Raw genomic sequence first — 15,767 nt, forward strand, 5'->3', positions numbered from 1 at the left:
GGCTCTATTATAGTTATTATTTTATAGTTATATTTTATCCATTATTTGAATGAAGGTGTGTTTTTGTCCAGTTGTTTTCAATCATTACTTATTCTTTGAAGTCCCATTTAGGGTTTTATTGGCAAAGATATAGAGTGCCATTTCCTTCTCTACTTCATTTTATAGATGGTAAACTGAGACAAACGAGGTTAAGTGACTTGCCTGGGGTCACACAGCTAATAAGTGACTTAAGCCAAATTTGAACTCAAAAAGTTGAGTCTCCCTGACTCTAAGCCCAGCACTCTATCTACCATACCATCAAGCACCCCTGCATGAAGGCATAGATTAGTTGTTTATATTAGAGAGGCCATGAAACCGGAAGATTAGAAGATATATGAGATAACAGACTCTAACTCCAAAAATATATTAATAGGACAAATTTGGAGATTGAAGCTTGTCTGATATTTATATAGATCTGTGATCTAAATGAAACGACAGTTCCTTCTGATAACAAAGATCACAACCCGTCCATGACTGACCATTTTGCCCAACTCCCATCTATAACCTCTAGTAAAAACCTTAGCATCCTATATACTTCAGACCTCCCTCTAAGTTATCTTGATGTTGAATAGATGCCAATGGAATAATGGGCAATGAATCGGTTACCCTTCCATTTCACCATGTTAGTTAGCCCTTCTATTCTAAAGAAAAGTATGTTATAATTTGTTTCCGGCTCCCACATTTTTCCTGATAACATTATAGTTATATATAGTTATAAGAATTATTATAGCAAGAGCTGTATATACATATACAGGAAAAATATGGGAGCTGGATGCAATTTTAGCTGATAGCTGATAAAATTTTGTTGAGGATTATGGTAGAGGAAGAGATAAATATTCCTTAACTGGATTTTACCAGTATATGGATAGTAATCCCAAAGGTTACAAAAATAAGAGGAAGTTTTTAATCATGGGCACAAGGCAAGACTCTCTTGATGCAATACTGAGGCTCCAGAGGAAAGTAACTTCACTTTTTACTTAAGGTTGGCAAGGAGTGGAGGGTTTCAGATTCAAAATTATTTAATCAGTCCAGAGTTATTTACTATGGCTGGCTGAGTTTCCAATGTAAACAGGCACTCTATCATTTCCTAAGATATGGAAGTAGTAGGCAAAACTTCTGGAGTTTTTTTTCTCAACTATCCCTCTTGTCACTGTCTTACTCCTACTTTCTCCTATTTCTTTTCCAACCATACAACTCTTGGATAACACACCAAATGCCACTTCTTTTGTTCAAGTCTTAATTGGTAATGTGTTTCAGTCTTCTCATACCATCTACATGCCTCTCCATTGCCCTTTGAATGGTACTCAATTTTAAATCTTCAAGACTTTAATATGCCATGATTCACAGCCACTGAAAAGCCTCAGAAGAATAAACAAGGACAAAAGGATTCAGGATTCTGTAAGCCTCAGGTGTCAGCTGAAGTTGGAAGAACTCATCTGGCAAAAAGATAGGTCTTCGTTTCCAGGGGAAACTTGCAGGGAGCTAAATCAGGTATAATTTCCAAAAGGTAAGTGAGATTCCTCTCTTCTTCCTGCTCATTTCTCAGCTCAACTTATTATTCATGTCCAGCCTCCCAAAGACATAGGTATTGATGGATCAACTCTATCAACTCTTCATCAACTTTCCATCAGAATCTGGAAAACAAACATTCTTCCTCCAGCTGGTTTTAGCATTTGGGATAGTGTGAGCCAGAAATTTTTGGAAAACTGAAGATTTTATTTAGGAGACTACCAAGTTCTAGGACTTGATGCAATTAGAATGTCATCTCCAGACAGGAGCATTAGAAGACATTACCATCTACCAAGAAGTCTTTTTCCATTTGAAAACCGCACGTGATGTCATCATCCATAACACTGGCAAATTATTTTTCTTATCATGTCTGTTGTAAACCCTGGAGAAATCAATTCTCACACAAAGTGATCTCAATTGTTATACCAAGAATCTTGTAGTATTTTGAAACAGAGCTTACAGACACTGTTGTAAGAAAGATTAAAGCAATGTTTTGAGCTATCCAATCAAATGATTTTTTTAAATCAATAAGCACCATGAGATTGTATGCTTTAAACCAGAGGTTCTTAGTATTTTGTGTCATTGACCATTTTACCACTGATGAGCACTATCAATTCTTTTTTAGACATTTTTAATAACTGAAAAATTTCAGATAAATATTTGTGAAAATCAAGATCTATTTTTTGCCATTCAAGTTCATAGACACTTTGAAATCTAGCCATGGATACCTGGAGGAATCTATGGACCCAAGTTTTTTGTTTTTTGTTTTAAAAAAACCTCTTTTTTATACCTTTAAGGAAATGTTATGAATGCAAAGATGTGCCCAGGTAAAGAAGTAGTTTATGAAAGCCTGCCTGTGCCATTCTCATATCTTCACCAAGGAAGCTTCAATACATATGTAGATTCGTCTCAATTTTATTTTAAAGATGAGAAACTAGGCATTTCGATTTAGTTATAAATAAGTTGTTTTAAGTGATGACAGTAATGGTAAGGTGTGAGGAGGTGAGTGGGTGTATGTTGGGAGAAAAGGGGTCTGGAGGGTGTGCATTGTTGAGGATTAAGGTGGAGGAAGAGGCTAAATCTTCCCTATCAAGCTTTTGCCAATATAAAGATATTTCCCCCAGAGGTCACAGAATTAAGGGGAAATTTCCAATCTTGTCCCAGGACAAGACTCTCTTGATACAATTATTGTTTTGGGTGGAATGAAGCTATTAACAATTTAGGTCAATTTTTTTCCATGTTATTTGTATCCTCCCTTGTTTTAAGATACTTTTATGCTCAAAGCCCTCAAAATTCTGTTCATTTCCAGCATTAACTTCCTCTACATGTGTTTGATCTTGTCTGGGTGTTTTTCTCATCTTTTTTAAAAGTAGTATTCTTATTTCCTTATATAACATATCAAGAACTAGAATATTTAAAATCCAAATATGATAGCTCCACTTAATTTATGGGAAAAAAGAATTTATTACAAAAAAATTTTTACACAGCTATTCCATTTTTCAGCTGTATATTGTTCTTACAGTTTCTCTCTAAAACAAGCCAGGAATGATTTTATTTTTCATGAATTTGTTTTTCTTTCAAGTATTTCTATAATCTTCTAACAGCTTCCTCCATAATGTATGACAAATGACTTCATACTTTAAACCAGCATTGCCTTGGGCTGCCATAAGATGCAATTATCTTTGTGGTGATCTTGCAAATTCTTACAAATGCCTTATGAAATATTTCTTGTTTATTTGAACACGTGATAAAACAACTTCTTCCAATAGTTTATTTTCTTCTACCAGGAGAACCTGTGAACTAATGCTCCCTTTAGCTTCAATATTTAGTTGTCCTCTAGTTGCATTTGTTGCAAGAATATCAAGAGGCATAATTCTGCTCCTCCAAGATTATGTTCACTAGGCAAGAATGGCGCATTTAGAGTACAAACAGGATTCAAAATTTTAGTCTAAAATTGCTAGCCTCCTGAGTCCCCTTCACTATTTGTTCTACCAGATTGCTGTTTTCAGCGTACAAATAGAACAAGGACATGTTTGTATTTTTATGTGACTCAAGGATTGCCAAGGTCAAATAATTCATCACTAAATAGCCAGCCTACTGACAAGCCACTCCAAACTTAGTGAGGCTGGTCCTGGCAAAACAGGTTATCTGTTCTTTCAAGTCTACTTAATAAGCCTTAATAGCATAGTAATGTCTGACACACATGGCACTCGTACAGCTTTCAAGAGCCCAGTATCACCTCCATGCAATAATGAGGCACAGGAGTAAGATTTGGGAGAAGTGACTAAGATTAAGATTATATGTATCCTTATCAGAGTTCACTTACTCTACTTGCAATTTAAAAAAAGAAACTACATGATTTCAGAATGAGAAAAACATGGTTTTAAAAGAAAGCATTCATGTGAGGAAAAAATCCTCCATTTTAGTGGACTACAAACTCAATAAGAATCAAAAGTGTTGGGGAAGCCAAAAAGGCAAATGCTATCCTAGATTGCCTTAAAAGAACACATGTTTCAGAGAATCATGAAAATCCTTTTATAGGCTGCTCTGATCCAACTACATCAAAAGTATCGTATTCACTTCACAACTTTTATAATGAACATTGACAAACTATCCTAGTCAAAGAAGTGACGTAAATGGTGAAAGAACCCAAAACTGTGATATATGGAAAACTGTTGGGGTTTTTTAAAACTAGATTTCTTAACCCAGAAAAGATTTGGAAGAACATAGGAGCATAGCTTTAGAACTAGAAAAGGCCTTAGAGATATTTACAAAAATATAAATTGCCCAGATTAATGGAAGAGGAAAAAGTGTACTTAAGTAGCCCTATCTTAGAAAAAGAAATTGAAGCTATCAGTGAGCTACCATAGAAAAAATTCCCAGGACTAGATACATTTACAATTGAATTCTACCAAACATTTAAGGAACATTAATCCCAATACTATATGAACAATTTGGGGGAAAAACAGGTTAAGAAAGAGTCCTACAAAAATTCTTTAATGAAACTAGAGTGGTTTTGATATCTATACCAGGAAAAGCAAAAACAGATGAATAAAATTATAGGCCAGTTTCCTTCATGAATGTTGATGCTAAACTGTCAAATAAAATATTAGCAAGTAGAATATAGCAATATGTAACAAACATTATATACATCATGACCAGGTGAGATTTAAACATAGTGATTTAATATTGGGGAAACTGTCATATAAATGAACATAGCATTAACAATAAAAATAATATAACTATGTCAATAGATGCAGAAAAAAGTCTTTGACAAAATACAACCATTCCTATTAAGACCTCTAGAATCACAGAAATCAGTAGTGTCTTTCTTAAAATGATAAATAGTAAAGAGTGATATTTGTCTATAATAGGGATAAACTTGAAGCCTTCCCAGTAAGATCCCAGTAAGGAATGAAACAAAGATATCTATTTTCACCACTATTCAATTTTGTACCAGAAATGCTAGTTTTAGCAATAACACAAAAAAGGAAAATGAATGAATAAAAAATAGGCAATGAGAAATTAAAACTATCATTCTTTGCAGAGGATATAAAGGAATACTTAGAGAACCCTAAAGAATAAACCAAAAACTATTTGAAACAGTTAGCAAATTCAGCAAAGTTTCTGATACAAAATAAATCTGGATAAATCATCAGTATTTCTATATATTACCAACGAAAGCAAGATATAAAAAGACAAATTCCCTTTCAAATATCTCTAGAGTCTATACAATATAAAATGCATGGGAATCTACCTGCTGAGACAAACCCAAGAATTACCTGTACGCTATTGGAAAAATATTTGTAACTCATGGATAGGCCAAGCTGATATAATGAAAATGACAATTCTGCCCAAGTTAATTTACTCATTCAGAGCCAGAACAATCAAACTATCAAAGAATTATTTTATAGAGCTATATAAAATAGTAACAAAATCCATCTGGAAGAACAAATGTTAAGAATATCAAAGGATTCAACAAAAAAATATGAAGGAAGGCAAACTACCAGCTCTAGATTTCAAACTATATTACAAGGAGATAATTATGAGAACAATCTTGTACAGGTTTCAAGAGCTAAGAAATAGGGTGGTAGATCAATGGAATAGATCAAGTACACAATATACAATAATAAAAGACTATTTTTGTGTTTTGATAAACCCAAAGATACAAGCTGTGTGGGTAAGAACTGAACATTTGACAAAAACTGCCAGGAAAAGTAGAAAGCAGTTTGACAGAAACTAGGGTAATATCATAAATAAATTTGGGAAAGCATGGAAAAATATGCCTGTCAAATCTATAGATAAGGGAAGAGTTTGTGACCAAATTAAAAACAGGGGATTAAATGAAGAAAAAGAGATAATTTTGATTACACGAAATCTTTAAAAATACTTAAAAAAAAAAACAAAAACAATGCAACCAAAATTAGAAGGAAAATAGGAAATTAGGGGGAAATTTTGTACTGTTTATTTGATGAAGGCCATATTTCTCAAAAAAAAAAAATAGGGAACTGAACCAAATAAAAAAATAAGAGTCATTCCCCCAGATGATATGAACAGGTAATTTTCACTGGAAGAAATTAAAGCCATCAATAGTCACATTTAAAAATGTTCTAAATCACTACTAATTAGTGAAATGCAAATAAAAGCAACTTTGAGGTACTGCCTTATGCCTTTAAGATTGGCTAACCTGACAGTAAAGGAAAATGACAAATGCTGGAGGGGATATGATAAAACTGAGACACCACTGCACTGCTGATGTTCTGGAGAATAATTTGGAATTGTGCCCAAAAAGCTGTAAAACCATATATACATATGTGTATATATGTATATATATATATATATATATATACATATATATATATATATATATATATCCTTTAACCCAGCAATACTAATACTAGGTTTATAACCCAAAGGGATCAAAGAAAATGGAAAATGACTTATATGTGCAAAATATTTATAGCTGCTCTTTTTGTAGTGGCAAAGAATTGGGAATTGAAGGGATATCCTTCAACTGGGAGATCCCTAAATAAGTTGTGGTGCATCATTGTGATGGAATGCTATTGTGCTATAAAAAAGGACAAGCAGGAAAGGTTTAGATAAACCTGGGAAGACGTATAGGAACTCATGTAATTTGAAGAGAGCAGAAACAAGAAAATTGTACAGAATAACAGCAATAACATAAGGATGATCAACTGTGAAAGACTTAGGTACTCAGATCAAGACAATGATCTAATACATTTCCAAAGGATCCATTATGAAAACTACTATGTACCTCCAGAGAGAGAATGGATGAATTTTTATGTAGACTGAAGCATTCTTTTTTAAACTTTATTTTTGTTTCATTTTGTTTGTGTTTTCTTTAGCAACAAGGTTCATATGGGATATGTTTTGCATAATCCTACATATATAATCAAAATCAAACTTTGCCTTCCCAAAGAGAGAGCAGGGCAGAAGGTAGAGAGAAAATTTAGAACTCAAACTTTAAAAAAATAATTGATAAAACATTTACACATAATTGGGAAATATCTAATCAAATAAATAAAAATATATATTTTTAAAATTAACATTATCCAAAAGTGTAATAGATTCCCTCAGGACACAATGAGTTCCCAGCCACTTAAGTTTTTCAAGTAAAGTCTAAATGGCCACTTGTCAGAAATATTATAACCCACATTCATGACTTGACCAGAAGTTGAGTTAAATGGACTCAAAGATCTTTTCCAGCTATTCATTTTCTGATTCCATAATATTATGAATGAATGAATAAATAAATGAATGAATGGAATAATTATTTCTGGCATGGATATTCTTCCATTTAACATTATCAAAAGCCTACTTTCTTTAAGGCATTATGCTAGTTGCTGAATGAACTAGAAACAGTTTATATGCCATATACCAATAAAAATTACTTTTCTAATTCAAAGATGTTTTAAAAGATTCATACAGCATATGCTAGTAAGCCAAGTTGATTTAACAACTTGATGGAAATCTGCACATACTTAAGATCAGACTGGGTTGGCATCTGTAGCAATTACTTTACTGAAACACACTTCGTAGTGAATATTAGGAGGCATGGCCAAACCTTGATATCATGCCATAGGGATTATGATGCAGGAGGTGTTTAAAAAGCATGCATCTCTAACACATTAGTACATGGGCAAAAATGTCTCAAGAGAAAGGTAACAAGTAGGATAGCGAAATTAGCTTCCTTAGATGCATACAACACAGTGTGCTACAGAAAGATGAATCACTCAGTTATATAGACTGTAAGGTGGTTTTAACAAGTAACAGTGAACAAAGCCTTTAAGATGAAAGGATGTACGGTTCAATTGTGAGTGAAACAAAGAAATGCTTCCTGGCTACAAATAGGCAGTTACATGGAACCCCTTGAAGTTAGGGACTGGGTTTTAATACTAACGATTAGTCTAAAGGGGACAGAGGAAAGATCTGCATTTTATTGCCTTTTACTCACTTGGCCCTAGTGAGCACTGAACTTGCCACAGAAGCATTCAGGAGTCATGCATTTGTGGGTCATGCTGGGAAATTCCCAGTCAGTTTTACCTGGGGTAAAGAACAGTCTCACTTCCCATGCAAAGAATTGAGGTCACGTATTGCTGCCCCAGGTGTATGCAGGGCAGGGGTGATGCCAATGACCCAAACTTTAACAGTAAAGTATATTTTAGCTACTGAGATTGTTTTTAAAATAAAAACAAAGATGCCTGATTTCATCTAACCTTTTATCAGTCAATGTCAATGATTCATCTTCCCAAACAGATCCAAGAATCCAACTCTGTCTTTAATTTTAAAAGTATGTAACACAGAGTTATAAAAATATCAATTATTTTATCTAGTTTGTGAACTGTTCATTATAAGACTATTAAAGCTACCCAGCAGGCTGTACTTTAATGAAATAGATCCAATACACTAGGGAGAAAAAAATGGGTTTCAGACTCCTAAAATTTCTGATCAAGTCAGTACTTTATTCTAACTGGGGAGCAATATGTTTTTTTTTCTTCTTCTTGATCAAATATGCTTTAGGGAATTAGAGGAGTAATAGGGAAAAGAGGGAGGGGAAGCTATTGCTGCCATATTCCAATGTGGAATAGAAGTGGGGAGAAAATTAACTTCAGGATGTACAAGAGGTAGAAAGGATATCTGCAGTCAAAAGCAGAAACACATTCAGTTAACATTAGAATAACTTGGTTTATTAAGTCCCATTAAGGGACTCAAAAGATTCAAGGTAGCAAATATAATCTCCTTAAATATTGCAAAGTTTCCATTTTCTCACATTTTAAAGAAATTCTGATCCCTTCTGTAGCTGAGCAATCAAAATATACATGACTGAACAAAAACAGCCCGAGGGATTGTTAAGGAAATTGAGGGGCCAACATGCTGAGCAGCAGGAAAGCAGAAACTAATCAAGGAGACCTTTCTCTTTGGGGATCCTACACCCACATAGATGGATGCCTTTCTTATTTCTATGGAGAAGGCAGGGCTCTAACAAATCAAGATAATTTCCTTCATCACTTTGGATGAAGTGAAATTTTCAATTCTAGGTTTCTGAAAACAGCCCCTGATGATCAGATTACCAATTTATCTGGGAAGGACCTCAGAAATGTTCCAGGCCAATCTCCTCATTTTATAGATAAAGGAACTAAAGCATAAGATCTCATAAGTAGGGAAGATCTAGAATTTCTATCTGAGTCCTGTGACTCACAACCCAATAATCTTGCTGCTCCATGGCACTGTCTTCTTCGTCTTATGATATGGACTCACTGAAAGATAGAGAGGCATTGAGATATAGCTCACACACAAAGAACTTGATGGGAAAACAGGACGTCCTGTATTTGAGTTCTGCCTCTGTTACATACAACATATGTGATCTGTCTAACTCCAGAATCTCCCCCCAGCAATTCTAAGGCAACAAATTCTGGAAGACCCTCAGAGTTGCAGCTGGAGAAGGAAATCTTCATTGGGAGTCTCCAAATCAATGAAATCATAGATCTGGGATATATGTGTATGTATATATGTATGTATTATATATAATATAATATGTAGGAGAATATGAGTATATACACATATATACTTACATATAAACATATGTGTATATACATGTGTGTATATTTCTTATCTATTCTGCAAAGCAGCTAAGCGGCACTTAATTCTGTTTGCCTCAGTTTCCTCATTTGTAAAATAAGCTGGAAAAGAAAAAACAAAATAAGATCACAAAGAATTGGACACAACTAAACAGCAACATTGTGCATCATATAGAGTGTTCAGGGAAGAGTAGTATCTGGCATGAGGGCTTGCTGGGCCCTTTTTGGGGCTGCTTGCCTCCTTTGGCATCCACCTGCTCCCTAGCTCTCACCTGTGGGTCCAAGAAGCTGTAGTATGCACAGCAGCCACACTCTTGGTAACCAGCGGCAGTCAGGCTAAACCAAGGCTGAGGGTAAATGACTGGCCTCAAACCCATCATTAAGTTGGGGTTGGGAAGTATCTACCTCAGGCAGGTGAAGACTTCCCTGGCAGAAGGGACAGATGAGAACAATTTGATCCAATGGCCATGAAGGTGGTAGAAGCAGGTGCTGTAGAGTGATTAGAGCTTGGTTAGACATCAAAGAAGCCAAGGTCATCTACTTCATCCTGAGCCATTACCAGTTGCCTTGACTTTATTTTGCCACTGGAATTCAATGACCCTGGAAGAAAGAGTGACCTTGGACAGCTAACTTCACAACTCACACTGAATCAAAAGACATCACCAGTGATGTCATTTTGGTCCTGCTGGTATGAAGGACAACAACCAACCAAGCAACCATTTATTCTACGAAACCAGGCTCCAAAACTCCTCATTTAAGATGGCAATGTGATTGGTCACAGAGAAATCAGATCTCTCACATATATTGCAGCCAAAATACAAAAGTATTCCCCATTCAATAATGATAGATAAAAAAACAACAACAACAAAGAAGAATACACTCCTTTTCAGGTCAGGATTACAATAAAGGAAAGCCTTCAGAAGTCTATAGAAATTAAAAAGAGTTGCATTAGGGAAGTCATTGTGAGGCCAGGAAAATGGACCAATAGTCTGAACAGGGACATGCAGGAAGAGATCATTAGATCATGAGCTTCTATTTGAGACTAAGTATTATTTGTTTGTTTTACTTTCTTTAAATATACTTAGCACAGCCCACGTACTAAGTACTTGATAAATTCTTGCTGACAGCTTGATTTGAATTGGCAGCACTCTAAGCAGGGATATTCCAGGGATACCTAAAGCCCTCATTATGCTCTAACCAAGAGCCCTCCACAAAGGGACTCAGCATTCTGAAGACTGCTAGTCCTCTAGCACAATTACCTGAGGAGGTAGGAGGTGAAGCAAAGCAAGTGGTAAAAACATCAGAAAAGAAGAGAAGGAGCAAACAATGCCTGACAACCCTCTACAAGCACCTGATGCAAAGCTCAATCCTAGGACAAAAAATTTTTTGAGGTTGGGAGTAAATAGAATAACCAAGTAAATAGAATAACCAAGATATATACAATACTTGTATTTACAACAAAAACCCAAAACAAAAGAATGATGAACATGTATGACTGGAGAGAAAGATTAATTGCTAATAGACAAATCATCATCATAATAAACTTTTTAATTAGTTTATATACTCAATGCCAAGTCAACCTAAAAAAGTTATTTTACAGAATTGGGAAAAATAATAAAATCCAGTGGAAAAACAAGGTAAGTGGAAAGAACAACCACTAAAATATATGAATATTTGGAAAATCACAAAGAATAAGCATGGCTCCAAGAAAAGACATGAGAAGACATGTCCACTCCACACCTTTGCAGACTTGGGAGGTCTAATATGGCACATTGCACATATTTTCAGATATTTTTGAAGTTATGCTTATTTCCCTCTTCTTTTTCCTTTTTCTCTTTGATCTTATATTTCCTTTTTGACATACTGATCAGTGGAACTGATAAAAGAAGTAAATGAACATAGTAGCATAGCACTATACTCAATAAATCTATAATACAATATACTGGTCTAAAAATTGGTTATTCAAGAAAAATTGCAAGGAAAATTGAGAAGCTTTCTAAAGCAACTTAGATTTGGACCAGGAAATTACTGTTTACCACAAAATAAGCTCCAAATGGATTCATGACCTACATAAAGGTTCATATCACAGACAAATTAGATAAGCAGGGAGATATATTTCATAACTATGGATAGAGGAAGAATTCTTCACAAAGCAAGGGGTAGATAGGATCAAGGGAAATAAAAAAGAGATAATAAAGTATGTAAAGATTATACATAAACAATATCAATACAATTCACATTAGGAAAAAAATAGTTAGGAAAAATATTTGCAGCAGGTTTCTATGACAAATTTCTGATACAAAGATATTTAAGATCTTAGTTTCTATATATGTATATATATATATATATTTCCCAAGATAGATATACTTATATATACTTATCAGATATATAAAGAACTTAGTGAAATACGTAAAAACAAGAATTATTTCCTAATAGATATATGATTGATGACTTTTAACAGGTAGTTCTCAAAGGAAGACATTCAAGCTATCAATAATCATATAAAAATATACAAATCACTAAAAAGATAAATTCAAATTAAAAACAAGTTTCCCCCCATCTTATACCAAGTAGATTTCCAAAGGAAAGTAACAATTATTGAAGAGTAAGTACACTAATTCACAATTGGTAGAGCCATGAATTGATATAATCATTCTGCAAAGCAATTTAGAACTATACACAAAATGCAATGAACTGTGGACCAAAGATATCCCACTAAGTTTATATCCTAAAAAAAGATCAAAAAAGAAGGAAAATATAGATGTATAAACTATATTTATAGCAGCACTTTTATAGCAGCAAAGTTCTAGAAACTAGATAGGGCATAGCCATTAACTGAGGACACACGAAGCAAAGTAAGACATTGGTATAATGGAATATTATTGTGCCATAAGAAATAGTGTGTATATGTATAGATATATATGTGCATAAAATATAAATATATACAAATATATATATATGTGTTGTGGGGGGTGTTGAGGTGAACCAACCCCTTGGGTTCATGATGGGCACCCTTTGCATGACTCCAAAACTTAGATTAAAAATAAAAAGAAAGATTTATTCATCTAGAAGGCAATGTTGAACTGTGGCATAATCGAATGTAATGGACTTCTCTACTAGCAGCAATGCAGTGACCTAGGATAATTCTGAGTGACTTATGAGAAAGAATGTTATTCACCTCCAGGGAAAGAACTGTGGGAGTAGAAACACAGAATAAAAACAACTGCCTGATCACATGGGTTGATGGGGATATGGTTGGGGATGTAGACTCTAAGTGATCATCCTAATGCAAATATTAATAATATGGAAATAGGTCTTGATCAATGGCACAAGTAAAACCCAGTGGAATTGCTCATTAGCTACAGGGAGAAAGGTGGGAGGAGAGGGAAAGAACATGAACCATGGAAAAATATTTTTAATTAATTAATTAAATAAAAATTTCAAATAAAAAATAGAAGGCAATGTTGAATTCAGCTGGGAGGACAGCATTGATGGAAAGCCATCTCCTAGAGGAGATCAATTCTGAGGTCTTTCTACTCTTTGAAAGAGATGATGCCTGACTTGAGGAGGGTATGAACTTAGGCACCAGTGGTGGGTGGGTGGGGTGGCCTTGTCTTATGTTCTGAAGACATATGGGTGACCCTCACAGTTTAGGAGACAAACAGATGTCTTAGATACTACCTAAAGGTATCAAAGCATAACCTGGAGGTGTATCTCTGTATCCATCTCAAAAAGGGGAGAATCCAAGGAGGATAATTCTCTCAAGAGACTTTCCCTTTGATGTCACAGGATTTTATCAGGAGTTCATTGATGCTTTAGGGTTAGTAGTCAAAAGAATGCAAGGAAGCAAAGGAATTTTCCTGCTTATAGTTTGGCCTGAAAAACTTCTATAATTTGGGGGTACAATGTCCCATGCCATATATATATATATATATGTGAGAGATACATTTTCAAATGAGTTGCAATAAAGCTGATTCATAGTTTCATTTGAAATCCTCATTTTCTGTACTTTTTATATAGATCATATTTGTTGTTTGTAAATTTCATTAAAAAATTTTTTAGACCAACACAAAAGCACAGATTCAACTTCGAAATACCTCTGGCATAATGAAAAACTGAAGAAAAGTCTTACCTAGTTTTGGTAGTGAATAGGGCACTTTGAAGTAGTCTTCATAAAACTCTATCAATCTCTTTGTTATATGGAGAGCATAATCCCCAGATCCTCTTCTGACTGCATCAGGTCTTGCATATAATCGTACCTGATTAAAAACAAGTAGGAAAAAGAAAAAAAGAAAGAAAGAAAAGGTTACATCAGCCTCCGGGTATCAGCCTTCTGCCTTTATTGCAAAGATGAGCCAACACAAATCACTTTTTTATGTTCTAAAAGCCAGAAGAGGGTTCCTGTTCATATATCAAAGCAAGCTGTGGCTGAAGGGACAAAACTTAAACAATTAAGGCAACAAAGTTAAGAAAAGCACAATTTCCCTGTTTTTTTTTTCTTGCTAGCTTGCTTGTCAAATGGAAGATTTATACACCTGGCATCAAAATCAATATTGAAAAGCAATCACTCACATGTGTTTCCTAGAGATATGATGGTACAGTGGATTAGGATAATGGGTCTCTTTGCCTACTCTTAATGTAGGCAGGATACTGTGGCTCAGGAGGAGAGGGAGTTCATGGTTTGTTAAAGAAACATTTTATCGAGCTTCAAGAGCATTACTACATTGAGTGAAAAATATAATTCACATTTCCCTCTTTTCTTCAGTACCAACTGTCATTATCCTCCATGGGTAAGCTGAGGTTGAAAGGCAACCATTTGTAAATTCCTTCATGGACATAAGCAATTAACATTCTTGAAGCCGATCCATAAAGGCTCCAGGCCTAGGAAACCAAAGGGGACAAATAAGGTGAAGTAATCCATATTTCTAACACAATCTGGCTATTTAATACTCGTCTTAAATCAAGTGCTATATATTACCTCGTAAGAAAGGGCCTAAAAAAAGTCACAGAGAAATCGACAAAAAGTGGTTAACAATTGAGGAAAAGGAAAAAGATTCAAATCAAATTAATTATTTTATTTTAAAAAACTTTAAATAGCATGGTGAGTTCTCACAAACACACACACACACACACACACACACACACACACACACACATTCATCCTGACACAGAATATGCAGGAACTTAAACGATTTTTCATATACACACTCCCCAATGTTCATATCACCACCCAGTAAGTTTTGGCCAATAAGTCAAAAAGTTCAGAATAAGAAGACATGGCCAGGTGTATGTTGGCCTCAGGTGTAAGTTTACAATCTAGAGAAAATAAACCGGAGAAATATTTTTTTTTCCAAAAATAGTTTTGTGAAATAAAGATACTTAGCAAGTATATGCAGGTGCAGCTCTCTACATTCTCAGGTCAAAAATGCCTACACTCTTCTGTGGAAATAAACAGTTACTAGATGCTAAGAAGCCAACCCTTCTTGATAATATCTATAGAAGATTCTCCAAAAGCGAGTGAGCCTACTCCATTCTGGGGATGAGCTAAAAATAGGCTTAAGATCATTCATGACCTGCTGCCTAATCAACAAGGTCTAGGCAAACAAATATTCCCTAAGACATTCTACCACTTGGTCTCAGGTCTGTTGCAATTACTGGAGAAATTGGAATAATATTTCATTTCTAATAATAGTAATAAACCAGATCTCAGTTTCAAGTATTGCAGGGTGGGGTGGAGGGCTGGAGAAGTGGGAAGAAACCAAGCACAATAATAGATAGGGCAAAATCCAGCAATATTTTGGAGTTGCTTTATTCTGGCTCACTTAAAGCCCATTTTAAAATTTCCAGTAGAAGCATTTATATTAGAAACTGGTAAAGTTAAAAATTAGGGTTTGAGTTATTACTTTATTAATTGTTTAGACAAAAGAAAGAGGGGAAAAGGTAAATAATACATATTAAACTTAAAATAGCATCATGCCTATAGTTTCCCCCAGAGAACCACTTGTTAAACATATATCAGTACAACTCTTGCCAAATCCCAACAAAAGAAAAAATGGAAAAAGCTGGCATAGCCCAAAACTATAACCAAGACACAAAAATCAGAAGTCATGGGTTTTTTTT

General features: G+C 34.6%; 1 protein-coding gene across 1 annotated transcript in view; it reads right to left on the reverse strand.

Moving 5' to 3' along the window:
- The window catches only part of TRHDE (thyrotropin releasing hormone degrading enzyme), a 455,256-nt gene that overhangs the window by 325,696 nt on the left and 113,793 nt on the right, over nucleotides 1-15,767 (reverse strand). The window contains exon 3 of the mRNA XM_044679190.1: nucleotides 13,780-13,906. Within this exon, the coding sequence (XP_044535125.1) occupies nucleotides 13,780-13,906 (127 nt within the window). The remainder of the gene's footprint in view (nucleotides 1-13,779; nucleotides 13,907-15,767) is intronic.

The sequence above is a fragment of the Gracilinanus agilis genome, chromosome 5, assembly GCF_016433145.1.
Source record: "Gracilinanus agilis isolate LMUSP501 chromosome 5, AgileGrace, whole genome shotgun sequence".
NCBI lineage: Eukaryota > Metazoa > Chordata > Mammalia > Didelphimorphia > Didelphidae > Gracilinanus > Gracilinanus agilis.